Source organism: Cnephaeus nilssonii (assembly GCF_951640355.1).
Source record: "Cnephaeus nilssonii genome assembly, chromosome: 3".
Lineage (NCBI taxonomy): Eukaryota > Metazoa > Chordata > Mammalia > Chiroptera > Vespertilionidae > Cnephaeus > Cnephaeus nilssonii.
The window spans coordinates 44,744,091-44,756,186 of NC_137074.1; the positions used below are offsets into that span (position 1 = coordinate 44,744,091).

Consider the following 12,096-nt stretch of genomic DNA (forward strand, 5'->3'; position numbering starts at 1 on the left):
CTGAATGACTTTAGCAGCTGCAGAGCAGGTCAAGAACTGAAATCTCCCATGAAGACCAAAATTGATAGGACCAAACAGGGACTTGGGGCTTCTGATCCCCTGAAAGGCTTAAATCTCAGGTTCTGGAGGGGATGAGGTCTCTGGGAGCTTCCTGAGAGAGGAGTCGGCTCTCCAAGGGGATTCTGTGTGGGAAACACTTATGACCATGTGGGGCTAGGGTGTACAGGGTAAGGAACAGGGGTGAGGAATCAGAAGAAGGGCTGCATGGGGTAAGCTGTGGACACAGGGAGGGAGGGTTAAGGGGCCTGAGTCTAGTCTCTCAGGGCTGACCTTGTGCAGCTCAGGTTCTCAAGAAGGGAAGGAGGTTGGGGCCTAGAGCAGATGCTCTGCTTAGTAATAAGGGAAGATCCCTTGACTAACATTTTGGCTGAGCTATGTCTTTGGGAACCAGGGTTTGGTATTGCTGCAGCAGCAGTATTTTCTGTCAAAACTCTATTGAACCTTAAGGTAATTTTGACCTTTTGCTTACTTTGGCTTTAACTCATCAAGAAAAAAATGGTTCCACTGGATTGTCAGAGCTGGGAGGGTCCTTTGGGATGAGGGGGAGGGAATTCCTTAGAGCCACACAGAGAGCTAAGGGCAGAACTGGTTCTAGAAACTGGTGTCTGGCTTCTCTGTCAACCATTCCCAGTCGCCCTCCTTGCCCTGCTTCTCACAGGCACTCTCACAATTTGGTGTCTAGCTCATGCATTGCTGTGGGACATGCTATAGGACTAAGAACCTCTCTCTTTTACATTTTTAGGGGGGGACAGGGATTGGGGCTTGGAAAGGTGCATGGTAGCAAGGAAGCATAGGGCATTTGGGGGCAGATGAAAGAGATAGTTAAGATTGAGAGAAAGGGTACACACTAATCAGACCTAAGCCCCAGCCAGGATTTGTAAGAGAATTTTGCCTGCCTGGTAGACATACTCATATTTTGCTAAGTCATATTTACTGAATACTTACTTTATGCCTGCACTGTGCTAAGTGGTAAGTATATATAAATTAATTAGATTCTCATCAAACTTTTATGAGGTAGGTAAGGTATGCCATTTCCAGAATATGGACAAAGAAACTGAGGTTAAAAGGGGTCAAGTCACCTGTCCATTGTTGTAAAACTTGTAAGTGATGGAGGCTGGATTCAGCCCTGTGTTCTGATCACTCAGCTACTCTGCTTCTTAAAAGAGAGTGAAAAGGGGGCTGAGATGTCTCCATTATTGGCTAGGAATGGATGGGCTGAATGAGGCAGGTGAAGGGTGAAGGTGTCTTGCGTCAAGTAATTATCCTCTTCCGCTGACTGACCATGGACAGGTGGTGGAAAACTGAATTCAATTCTTCATACTGGTGACTCTCTGGATCCAGTTCTTGTTGCTGTAGACGTAGGAATATACTCCGTAGAGGTCCTTCTTTCCACAGTCCTTGCCCCAGGACACTGTGCCCACCAGGTACCACTGGCCTGTCTCTCTATCCAGGGTCACCATGGGACCTCCTGAGTCACCCGCACAGGCATCCTTCCCCCCTAAATATAAAAAAAGAGACGCAAGTCAAAGTAACCTGTCCCCTTCCCTAGCCCCAAATCCAGAGGAGCCTCTTTCTTCCCACCGCTAACTTGTAGTTCAGAGAATTGGACACGAGGGGGTGCAAGCAGATCATTTGACTCAAACATGGGCTCTGAGCAGTTCCAGGTAAGGCCTCCTCAGAGCTCAGAGATTTTAGAAAGTGCCAGTTAAGGATTCTTGTGTTTCATAGGTGAAAAGGTGAACTTGGAGAAGGGAGTAATGGAAATTTCTTAGCATTCTTCTCTCTGACATCATTTCTCTGGCAGAACCCTTCCTCTCATGAACTTCCTCCCCACCACCCCTTTCCTGTTTAGCCTACCAGACTCCCAGGTGTTCTGCCCTTCCATTCCTGGGCTCTGCACCACTTCAATGCATGAGCTAGACACCAAATTATTATATACAAGTCTCTTGACTTACCTTCCTTGAACCCAGCACAGATCATGTCTCTGGTCACTTTCTTCTTCAGTGGGGCATAGGCTTCCTGGCAGGTGTGGTGATCAACAATTGGGATTTCAATCTGAAATACAAGGCCATCATTGGTCCCCACTCCTGGCTGAGGAATCCTTGCTATTCTGACACCCCCTACAGCTGGCTGCGCCCCAGCTGGATGAGCTTGGAACTACCTTAGACATGGTCTCAGAAATTGCCCTATAGTGCAGGTGAAGAAATACTGAATGGAGAATCAGCAGATCCATGATCAGGTATAGTCTCAGTCATAAACTTGCTATGTGACCTTGGGAAAGTCATTTGCCCTCTTTGAGTTTCAGTTTTCTCATCTATAAACTGGTGATCATACTTGCCCAGCACATGCATTATTTCAAATATGGCACTGTATGCAAAATCTACGGTCAGTCTTCTTTCCCCCATTCCTACCATTACTGGCTGTGGGGCCTAAGGCATGTGGCTTAATCCCTGTTTTTCAGACCTCTGTGACTCTGTTTCCTCATCTGAACAATGGAAGTCACAATATTTGACATACTAACCACACAGACTGTGGTGGAAAACTGAATTCAGTTCAAAGAGGAGATGAATGAGTAGATAGATGATGCTCTGAAAACTATGAATGCTGTATAAATATTAGTACTGTAGGGTTACTGATGCTCACCTTGCAGAAAGCATTTACTTACATTCTCCCTCACTACAGTATGAGCTTCTAGACACTAGGTCTGTATCTTGTCCTTTTCTATCTTATGTAACTTGGAGCATAGTCAGTATGTGTGTGTGTGTGTGTGTGTGTGTGTGTGTGTGTGTGTGTGTGTATGTGTGTGTATTTATTTATATATATATTAGAGGGCCGATGCATGAAATTTGTGCAAGAGTAGGCCTTCTTCCCCCTGGCTGCCAGCACCGGCTTCCCTCCGGCACCCGGGATTCAGGCTTTCCTTGGGCCACCGGCAGGTAGCCGGAACTTGGGCTTCCCTCGCAGCCCCAGCTTCATCTGGAAGGTTGTCCGGTCTAATTAGCATATTATGCTTTTATTATTATAGATTTTGCATTGAGGTGATAAATTGATACCTGAAAGTAAGGTGTTGTTATTATCATTGCCCTTGATTCAGGTTGGAGCTAAATGTTAGCATAGATGTGTGGACTAAAACAAGGAAACCTATGAGTTTAGTTCAGCCAAACCAATAACTGAATGGGTCATATGGCCCCAAAATACAGCTTCTGTTGGCCTTTGCTGGGAAGGGACCAGAGGACATTCAGGTCGCTCTTGGGCCACGGCCTTCCGGGATAAGTGGGGAGAGGAAATCAGGGCAGGGCAGTTGTGAGCACATATCCTCAGAAAACTGTTAAGTGCCTGACTGGCCTTTATTTATTGTTTAGATGTTACTGCCTCTGGGAAGTCCTCCTGAGCCCCTAAGACAAGGTCATATCCCCCATTATACATTCAGGAGCATTCCACATTTCTCCATCATCACATTTATCACATTGGTAACTACTGTCTGTATTTCCCACTTGACTATCAGCCCAAGGAGTCCTGGAACCAGATCTGTCCTTTTATCCCTCAGCATACCTAGTAGCTAGTACAATGTCTAGTATGTGGGAGGCACCAAATGATCACCTGGGATTTAATGAACGAAGAGTGAATGGTTGCTGCAAATTTGAAAATTTAAAGTACTTAAAATAACATGTGTTGAAGGATTTAGAAACTAGCTGTGGCAGTCATAGAACCTGGTAATATCAGAGCCAGGCAGCTTTTGGAGGACATCAAGTGTTGTCCCTGACTTTGCAGCTTGAGATACTAAACTATAGTCTACAGAGGCAAATTACTTGTTTAAGACCACCCAGAAAGTTAGCAGGAGTTAGGACTAGGAGCCATGGTTCCTTACTTCTAGTTCACTGTTCTTTTATGTAATGACTAGAGGCCCAGTGCATGAAATTTGTGCACGGGGGAGAGGGGGTTCCTCAGCCCAGCCTGCACCCTCTTGCAATCTGGGACCACTGGCTCCTAACCACTCGCCTGCCTGCCTGCCTGCCTGATGACCCTTAACCACTCTGCCTGCCTGCCTCATCGCCCCTAACCACTTACTTGCCTGCCTGCCTGATCACCCCTAGCCACTCTGCCTGCCTGCCTGATCACCCCAAACCACTCTGCCTGCCTGCCTGATTGCCCCTAACCACCTCTGCCTTGGCCCCCGCTGCAGTGGCTTCATCCAGAAGGACGTCCGGAATGACCTCTGGAAGGTTGTTCAGCTGTTGGGTCTAATTAGCATATTACATTTTTATTAATAAGATGTGAATGTGAAATTCTAATTGCAACAGTTAAGTTTGTTATTGCAAGGACTGCAACTCTCAAGAGCCTATTCTTTGGCTCATTCTTGTTTAATCTGCTATGTGAGTCTTTATTCTGTACAGATGGACCATCCTTTCTGGTGTCCAAGCCTGCTATTATCTGCAAGAATTTCCATGAGCTGAGCCTTTAATAAGCTACAGAAACAGTCAACAATGTTTAGAGAATAGAGACCCATGACATGCATAACAAACAGATCAAGCTTGATGGGATTCAAAGTGTCAGTGAACTTTGATGTGTGTGCTCGCCTCTGGTGTCTTTCTCAACCACTCCCTGCTCCAGCCTCCAAGTCCCTAAGGGGAAACATGGATCAGGAAGGTCTCATGCAGGGCAGGGGTGTCACTCTCTGTAAGGCATAAGTTAAACTTTACCTCCATCAGGGTCTCTGGGAACCTTTGCAAGAACTGCTTCCCCCAGCCACTGACGATGACCATAGTCCCTGGAGGAGAGAATACACAGTGGGAGAAGAGAGGCTGTTTGTGGGCTTTTCAGAAGGTTGCATCTTGCAGTCCATCATCCTCTGCTTGAGGAGGAAGGGTTGAATTTGCCCCCTCAGAGAAAGCCAGCTTGGTGAGGAGGAAGACTGCTGGGTTAGAGGTAACCTGCAACAGAGGTCTAGGCATTTGTTTCTATGAATCATTAGCTGATTTGTTTAGTTATCTATTCTCTCCCACTCCCAACTAGCAGGCTCCATGACAGCAGTCATCTCATCTATCTTGTTCACTGCTGTATCCCTATGCCTGCAACAGTACTGGCACATAGTAGGTGCTCAATCAGTAATTGTGGAAAAATAAAAAGTCCAGCTTAGCCCTAACCAGTTTGGCTCAGTGGATAGAGTGTCGGCCTACGGATTGAAGGGTCCCAGGTTTGATTCTGGTCAAGGGCATGTACCTTGGTTGCGGGCACATCCCCAGTAGGGAGTGTACAGGAGGCAGTTGATTGATGTTTCTCTCTCACCAATGTTTCTAACTCTCTATCTGTCTCCCTTCCCCTCTGTAAAAAATCAATAAAATATATTATTTAAAAAAGTCCAGCTTAGTCCACAATATGCACGCTGCCTTTAGCAAGCTCTCACTCCTCCCTCCCATTATGAGCCTCAATTTCTTTATCCATAAAATGAAGAGGCTGGGCTTGATATTCTCTAACTCCTCCCCCCCCCACCCCCCAGCTCTGTTATTCTAGAAGTCTATGAAGTCGGCAAATCTCAGAGTGATGTGGAAGTGGATTAAATACTGATAGAGCACTTTTTCCTTATTTGAAGAAAAGCCTGGATCCTGAATACAGCACTGGGCTTTACATTGAAAAACCTGGATTCTAGGCCCCAGATCTGCTTCTTACAAGCTGGATCTTGAGTAAGTCACTTCACATGGCTGACCCTCAGTTTTCTCATCTGAAAAATGGGACTATAATACCACCTCACAAGACTTTTATAAGTGGTAAACAAGTTAATGAATGTAAAGCAACTATATATGGTAGGCGTGCCTTTCCCATTGGCTTACTCTACCTAATATTTCTCAAATTCCATTCAGCCATTTTTTATAACTTCTTTGAACTGAAGGAGTTTAGCTGTAACATGGCACCCCTGAACTTCTAACAGAATAAAAGGGAAGCTAACTGCCCTGGTGGGACTCTCACTCTGTGTTGGATACATTTGAATATAGTATTTCATTTAAATATAATGACCACCTCATGGGGTATTATCCTCAGTGTAGAGGCAAGGGACTTGAGGTTCAGCAACTTCCTCAAAGTCAGCCAGTTAAGAAATGTAGCATGGGGAGTGAGTCTATGCTGTGATAAATCTATTGTCCTTCAGTTCCAAACTTACCCTTCTATACTCTGCTTTGTAACCCTACAGATGAATTGGCACTTCTGCTTTTTCAGGGGGATCTTGAAAATAGGGGGCACTTTCAGGAAGGCTTGCTGTTACTGTTGACATCACCCCCCACCTCAGTGGTTTCTTACCCCAGCAGTGGTGCTTGGTTCCAGCTGTTTCCCTAATGGGGCCTCTTCCACACGAGTCAGAGTTCTTGCTCCACAGGGTCCCTGTCCAGGCTTCTAGGTTCTATAACTCCAACCTCTTCCCTTTGTCCCTCCAGCCCCAGGAGTAGTAGTTTCTTCCTGCAAGTACTATATTATCTCAGCATTCCCCTGTTACTTCTCTAGTTCTCCAGCACCTTATGTTAGATTCTCTCTGTAACAATAACTAGTCTCGTTTCTGTTTCCCCATCTGGACTCTGGCTGATATAGTACTTCCTATTAACTATGTGCCACCTAGGAACCAGCCTGACAGTTGTTTTAGGGAAGGCAGCTGAGGAATCATGCAGACATTGTCAGGTGGCTTCGTTGGCACCAGAGCCTCACCAACGCTGGAGAAGAAGTCTCTTTGGAGGCACCTGCTGTTCTGCAGAGGTGGGGCCAGGGATGGGGAGAGGTACCTTCCTCCGGGGTACTCTCTGGGAGACAGATGGGCATCACAAAGTCATTCAGCACTGGGCCCTTTGATAGCTCCACCAGAGCCACGTCGTTCTCAAATGTGTTGGGGTCATACTGGGGATGGAGAAAGATGTGTTTGACCCCGAGATGCTGTTCAGTCTCGTCTGACCGGTGTCTCCAATGTTTACCTGAGCAAAAAGAAGGCACATGAGGCATGGAGGCACAGAAGATAAGGTCACACTTTACTCCCTGTCAGCCCTCTGTCTCATCCAGTCCACGTTTCCAGCCTTAACTCTTTTATTCACCTTTTCCCAGCAATCCTGTCCTACCTGCTCTTCCCCATGTATTCTCATGGGCTTCCACTTCTGTCTTTCTTCATGGGCTGATCTCATTGCTTTATAATACTCATTCCAAAGTTCATCACCACATGTTCAAATCATATAAGCACCCTTCTGGATCATGTGCTGCCTCCTCCATGAAGCCTCTCCAATTCTTGAGTTTGATTTTTTTAGTTAGAAGTCTTTTCCCTATGAACTCCCATGACATTTTATCTGTTTTTCTCCTATAGAACTTATAGCTTTTTCTCTTATGCTAGGAGTCTCCATGCTTATATTTTATTCCTTTATTAGACTGTAAGCTCCTTATGGGCAGGAACTAGGTCTTAATTATGCTGTGTCCTTAGATCCTGGCATAGTGTCAGCAGGGAACTAAATTGAATCAGCTGGTGGTATTGGGGATGGAATTATATGTGTATGACTCACTTGAAAGCATGGATTCATAGAAGCCTGAAGTGTCTTTAGAATTTATCTAGATGGGTTCTTTATTTCCCCATTATAAAACTGAAGCCTAGACTTCAATGACTTGCTCATGGTCCCTGCACCTGAAAATCATTGCCTTGAGCTTAGACTCAAGTCCCTGGACTCCAGTCCCAGCTGGTTCTTCATCCCAGGGGTCCTGCCCTGATGAATGATTGAGTGGACACACCCCATTCCCAGAACCACAACTGGCTTCAGGAATCACCTTGCTCCTCACTCACCCATGATGATTTTGAAGTCAGAAGGGCTGAGCAGGTAAAAGTCGTGGAGGATTGGGTCCTCTGGATCAAGCGAATGGTGGAGGCAGTGAGCCGCCGTCAAAATCCAGTTGGAGCCTGACAACAGAATTGTGTACACACACTGCCCTGGACTGCCCCGACCTGTCTCGAGCTGAGGCCTTCAGATTACTCTAGGGCACTCTTCGCCATTGCATTTCAAAGCCTCAAGTCAGACACTAAAGTGAAGATGAGGAGTTGAATCTGCGGTTTTATCTGCCTATTCCAATCAAAGCTAAGGCTGAACATCTTTAACAGGGTTTCAGCGCCCCCTTAAACCCATAGGGTTGGTGAGCTCCAGACAGGCCAAAGTGGGTCCACAAAAAACCTTGTGCTCACCGGCTACTCCTCTGACCTTGTGGTCCCTGGCCCAGCGTCAACAACCCCATCTGGAAATGGCTTATAAATGCAGATTCTCAGGCTACCACCTCAGACCTACTGAAGCAGAATCTGCCTTCAGTAGGGAAATCTGGGAATGTTAACAAGATCCTCGAGTAATTCCTAGGCACACTGAGGCACTGAGGTTGTAAAAGCACTGACATATCATGCTGCTCCCCAACTGTGTATATGCATTAGAACCACCTGGGGAATTAAAAAAAAAAAATAGTACCTGGGCCTGAAGCCAGACCAGGTAAATTATGGGAGTATGGCCCAGGCACAAATATGTTTTAAAGTTCCCCAGATGATTCTACTGCCACCACTGCTCTGATCCTAACCTCTCATTTTATATATATGGTTCCTGAGGCTTGGAGGAAAGTAGGGATCTATAGGGTCACTCAGAAGGTTAGTAACAGGCCAGGGCCAGACCCTGGGTCTCCTGACCATCAGCTTAAAGCATGTCTTCTATCTCAGCTGTCTTTTCCCCTCAGTGGACCAGTTCCTGTCCTTTGTTTAATATAGGGTCAGGCTTTGGCTCATTCTTTAGGTGAAGCAGATGATAAACTCATAAGTAACTAAAACTAGAGGCATAACCAGAATGAGCCAAACAGAAAGAAAAGGCACCAGGGTTTTGGGGTGTGGATATCAGGTCAGAGTTCAGAGTTCCAGGCAGAGGTACCTTTTTGGAGCAGGTTCCAGGCTCTGCTTGGCCCTCTCAGGAGCAGCTATGTGCTCTGGCTGCTGGGTTCTAAATAGAGCTCGATGCAGGCCACTCTCTTTGTCTGGAGGAATTTTTGAGCTCTGTCCACAGCCAGGGACTGTTGACCAAATTTCCCATGTGGATAAAATGGGATGAGAGAGCCATCTCAGAGCAAGGCTCTGGAGCATTTAAACAAACCCAGGGGTGTGCAATGGGAAGTCCAGAGATGTGGCATTGCCTCCCAGCTCTGCAAATACTCTTGGAGTCCCCGAGCCATCGAAGTGGTGGTGCTTTCCTTCCTTCCTCTGTCCCTCAGCCCCTTTCCTGCATTCCCTCCCACCCTGTACTCCCTCTACAGAACTGAATACCAGGAGGAGGAGAGATATTCTAGATTAGGAGAGCTGTGCAGGGTGGAGCATGGGAGAACTCTAACATCGTGGTCGAGGATAGAGAAGCAGACTTCTAACATCTTCAAAACATAATATGGAATAAACACGCAGTAGATACAAATAAGCATTGGACATAATTGAACTTAAAATCTCCAGGCTCAAGAAAATGAATTTAATTTTTAAAACTGTGAGCACATAACCCATATCTCACTCACATTCTAACAAAACCAGCAATGTCTGATGAAGTGGTCTCATGCCTCCAGTCTCCCCACTGCTCCTCACCATTGCTCTGCTTCTTTTTTGACCCTTCCTTTACTTCTTGTTCCTCTCTGCTTTTCTGTCTTTCCTGATTTCTCCTCTCTCTGGGCTATCTCGTGCCCTACCAGCCTCTCTTCCTCTTGTCATATTTGTTTACTTTTATTTTCTCCTTTATCTGTCTCCAGTTCCTGCTCTCTTATTTTCCAGGTCTCTCTCATGTTCTCTATCTTTCTGTCCTCTCTTTGTCCTCTAGCTCTGTCTCTCTGTCCCTCTCCCTCCTTCTATCCCTTGGTCCTCTCCCCTGCCCATTACTCACAGGGCTGCCCCTGTCACCTGTAGTCACTCTCTGTGCCTCTTTCGGAGGCTTAATAGGGTGAGAACACTCACCTTTGTGTTTGTGGGAATGTAAGTATCAATTTATTGTAGAGGAGGGCTAATGCCTGGTTGCCATTTCACATATCCCAGGGTGTCTGACTGCAGCCCTGGTCCAGGCCTGGTACTTGGGGGGATCCCTGGTGGGGAGCTGTCCTCACCTGACTGAACCCTGGAGGAGGTGGGTCAGTAAGAGGTGAGGCCAGCAGCCCCAGGAGCTGTGTAGACAGATGTGAACCTATCCAGACCTTCTTCCTCTGTGATGGAATCAAGCCAGGCATTGGCCGCAGACTCCTTTTTCTTAGGATGTCAGAGCTGGAATGGACCTTAGGTCATCTGGACCCAATTGCGGCAGGAAGGTCTATCAGCCTTTCCTGTCCGGCTCTTGCTCCCACTCCCACCACATTTAATCCATTACAAAAGCCTGATGATTCTATTTCCCAATGCTTTTGAATCTGCCTCATTGCCATCCTCCTTCCTCTGCATCCCCTGTCCTCATTCTGAAGCTAATGACTTCCCTCTTGACTACTGCAATAGCTACCTCACTGAACCCTGACCTCCTGAGTCACCCTCCTTTTCAATCCACATAGCCTCTGGAGAACTTTCCAGAACATGCTTCTAAGTCTGCAATAGTGTTCAGGATAAAATATAAATTCCTAAGTAGGGCATTCAAGGCCTTCATAAGAAAGTTCCCTCACTTCTCCAGGGTGAATTTCCTGGTTTTCCCTGCTTCCATAGCCTTGGCACACCCTGCCTTTGAGTCATGTCTTGTAATTCATGTTTGAGGGGCTGACCCTCTGATCCTTCCAAGTACCAGAGACTGACCAGGACTCAGTAGGTATTTGCTGACTAAAGGAACCAGTTAGAACAGGAACACATATCTCTTGGCCCCAGCTAAGGGCCCTTTCTACAACACTATACTTTTTGGCCTGGCTACTGGTGTACACAGTGGTTCTCAATGAAGAAATGTTGATCAATCTACCTTTGCTCCCACACTGGTTCCTAACGCTGGGTTCCCCACCCCTTCCACCTTCTCCTTACCTATAAGGGAGCCTCCACAGAAGGGCTGCCCATTCGGGTGTGACAGCATGGCAATCCAGGGGGTGGTTCCCTTGTCAGCCGGGCGCCCATTGAAGATCCTGGCTATCAGATTCCTGGAGAACTTGGGGAGCCCACACACTGCGGCAGCCAGGGGAGAGGGAACATGTCACACTCTTGGCTCCATCCAGCCCTTTGCCAGAGCTACCAGCTCATTACTCTCTGTTAGGAACACCTGTTAATTTTTGATCTCCAAGCATCCATGGCCCCATTCAGTGACAGCATGCCAATTTTCCTCTGGGATCCACTCTTCCCCTATTCCCAGTCCATATATCCTGAGTTGGAATGATTTTATCTCTGGTTTTAGAGGTAGGAATGTGACCCAGACCTGACTAATTCATGCCTCTCATTCTCTGGTCACAGCAATTGCTCTGAGGTGGGACTATAACCTTGGGCCTGGCCAATGAAAGCCTGACTTGGAGGCTAAGGGGGGGAGAGAGAGAGAGGCGGGGAGAGAGAGAGAGAGAGAGAGAGAGAGAGATCTTTCTCTGTTGCTAAACTACTGGCTATAAGCCCAGATCTGCCAAAGATCACTTCATGGAGAGTCTGCTGAGATAATGTTACTAGTAGAGAAAAGTGGAACTAGAAGATGAGAAGTGAAGCAAGGGAGAGATTGTATCCTGATATTTGAAACCCTTGATCTAACCATACCTGAAGCCTTTTGGTATATACTTCAATTATTTGAGTCTATATTTCTCTTTCTCACTAAGCTAACCTCCTCTCCCTATTCCCAGAAGATACTCAAAACCCACTGGGTGGGAAGTGCCCCAACCATCCCTCACTCCATCTGCTTCCTCTGTAAACTTTCTTGTCTCCAGAATTAATTCTGGGCTTTGGATTTCCTCATTTCCAAATTCTTGAGGACCTGGCTTTATGGATTCTTATCCCCTTTCTGTATTTTGCAGCTCTCCTTTATCTATGCCTCCAAAACAGGGTCAGGCCTTCTCATCCTAAAATCAAATTTCTACTTTCCCTGCATCCCACTCATT

At 46.6% G+C, this 12,096-nt stretch overlaps 1 protein-coding gene across 1 annotated transcript in view; it reads right to left on the bottom strand.

The window, feature by feature from the left end:
* Positions 1-1,367: 1,367 nt before the first annotated feature.
* The window catches only part of MASP1 (MBL associated serine protease 1), a gene marked incomplete at both ends in the record, with an annotated part of 58,605 nt that continues 47,876 nt past the window's right edge, over positions 1,368-12,096 (bottom strand). The window contains 6 exons of the mRNA XM_079763324.1: positions 1,368-1,558; positions 2,016-2,115; positions 4,761-4,828; positions 6,825-7,010; positions 7,859-7,972; positions 11,051-11,188. Of these exons, the coding sequence (XP_079619450.1) occupies positions 1,368-1,558; positions 2,016-2,115; positions 4,761-4,828; positions 6,825-7,010; positions 7,859-7,972; positions 11,051-11,188 (797 nt within the window). The remainder of the gene's footprint in view (positions 1,559-2,015; positions 2,116-4,760; positions 4,829-6,824; positions 7,011-7,858; positions 7,973-11,050; positions 11,189-12,096) is intronic.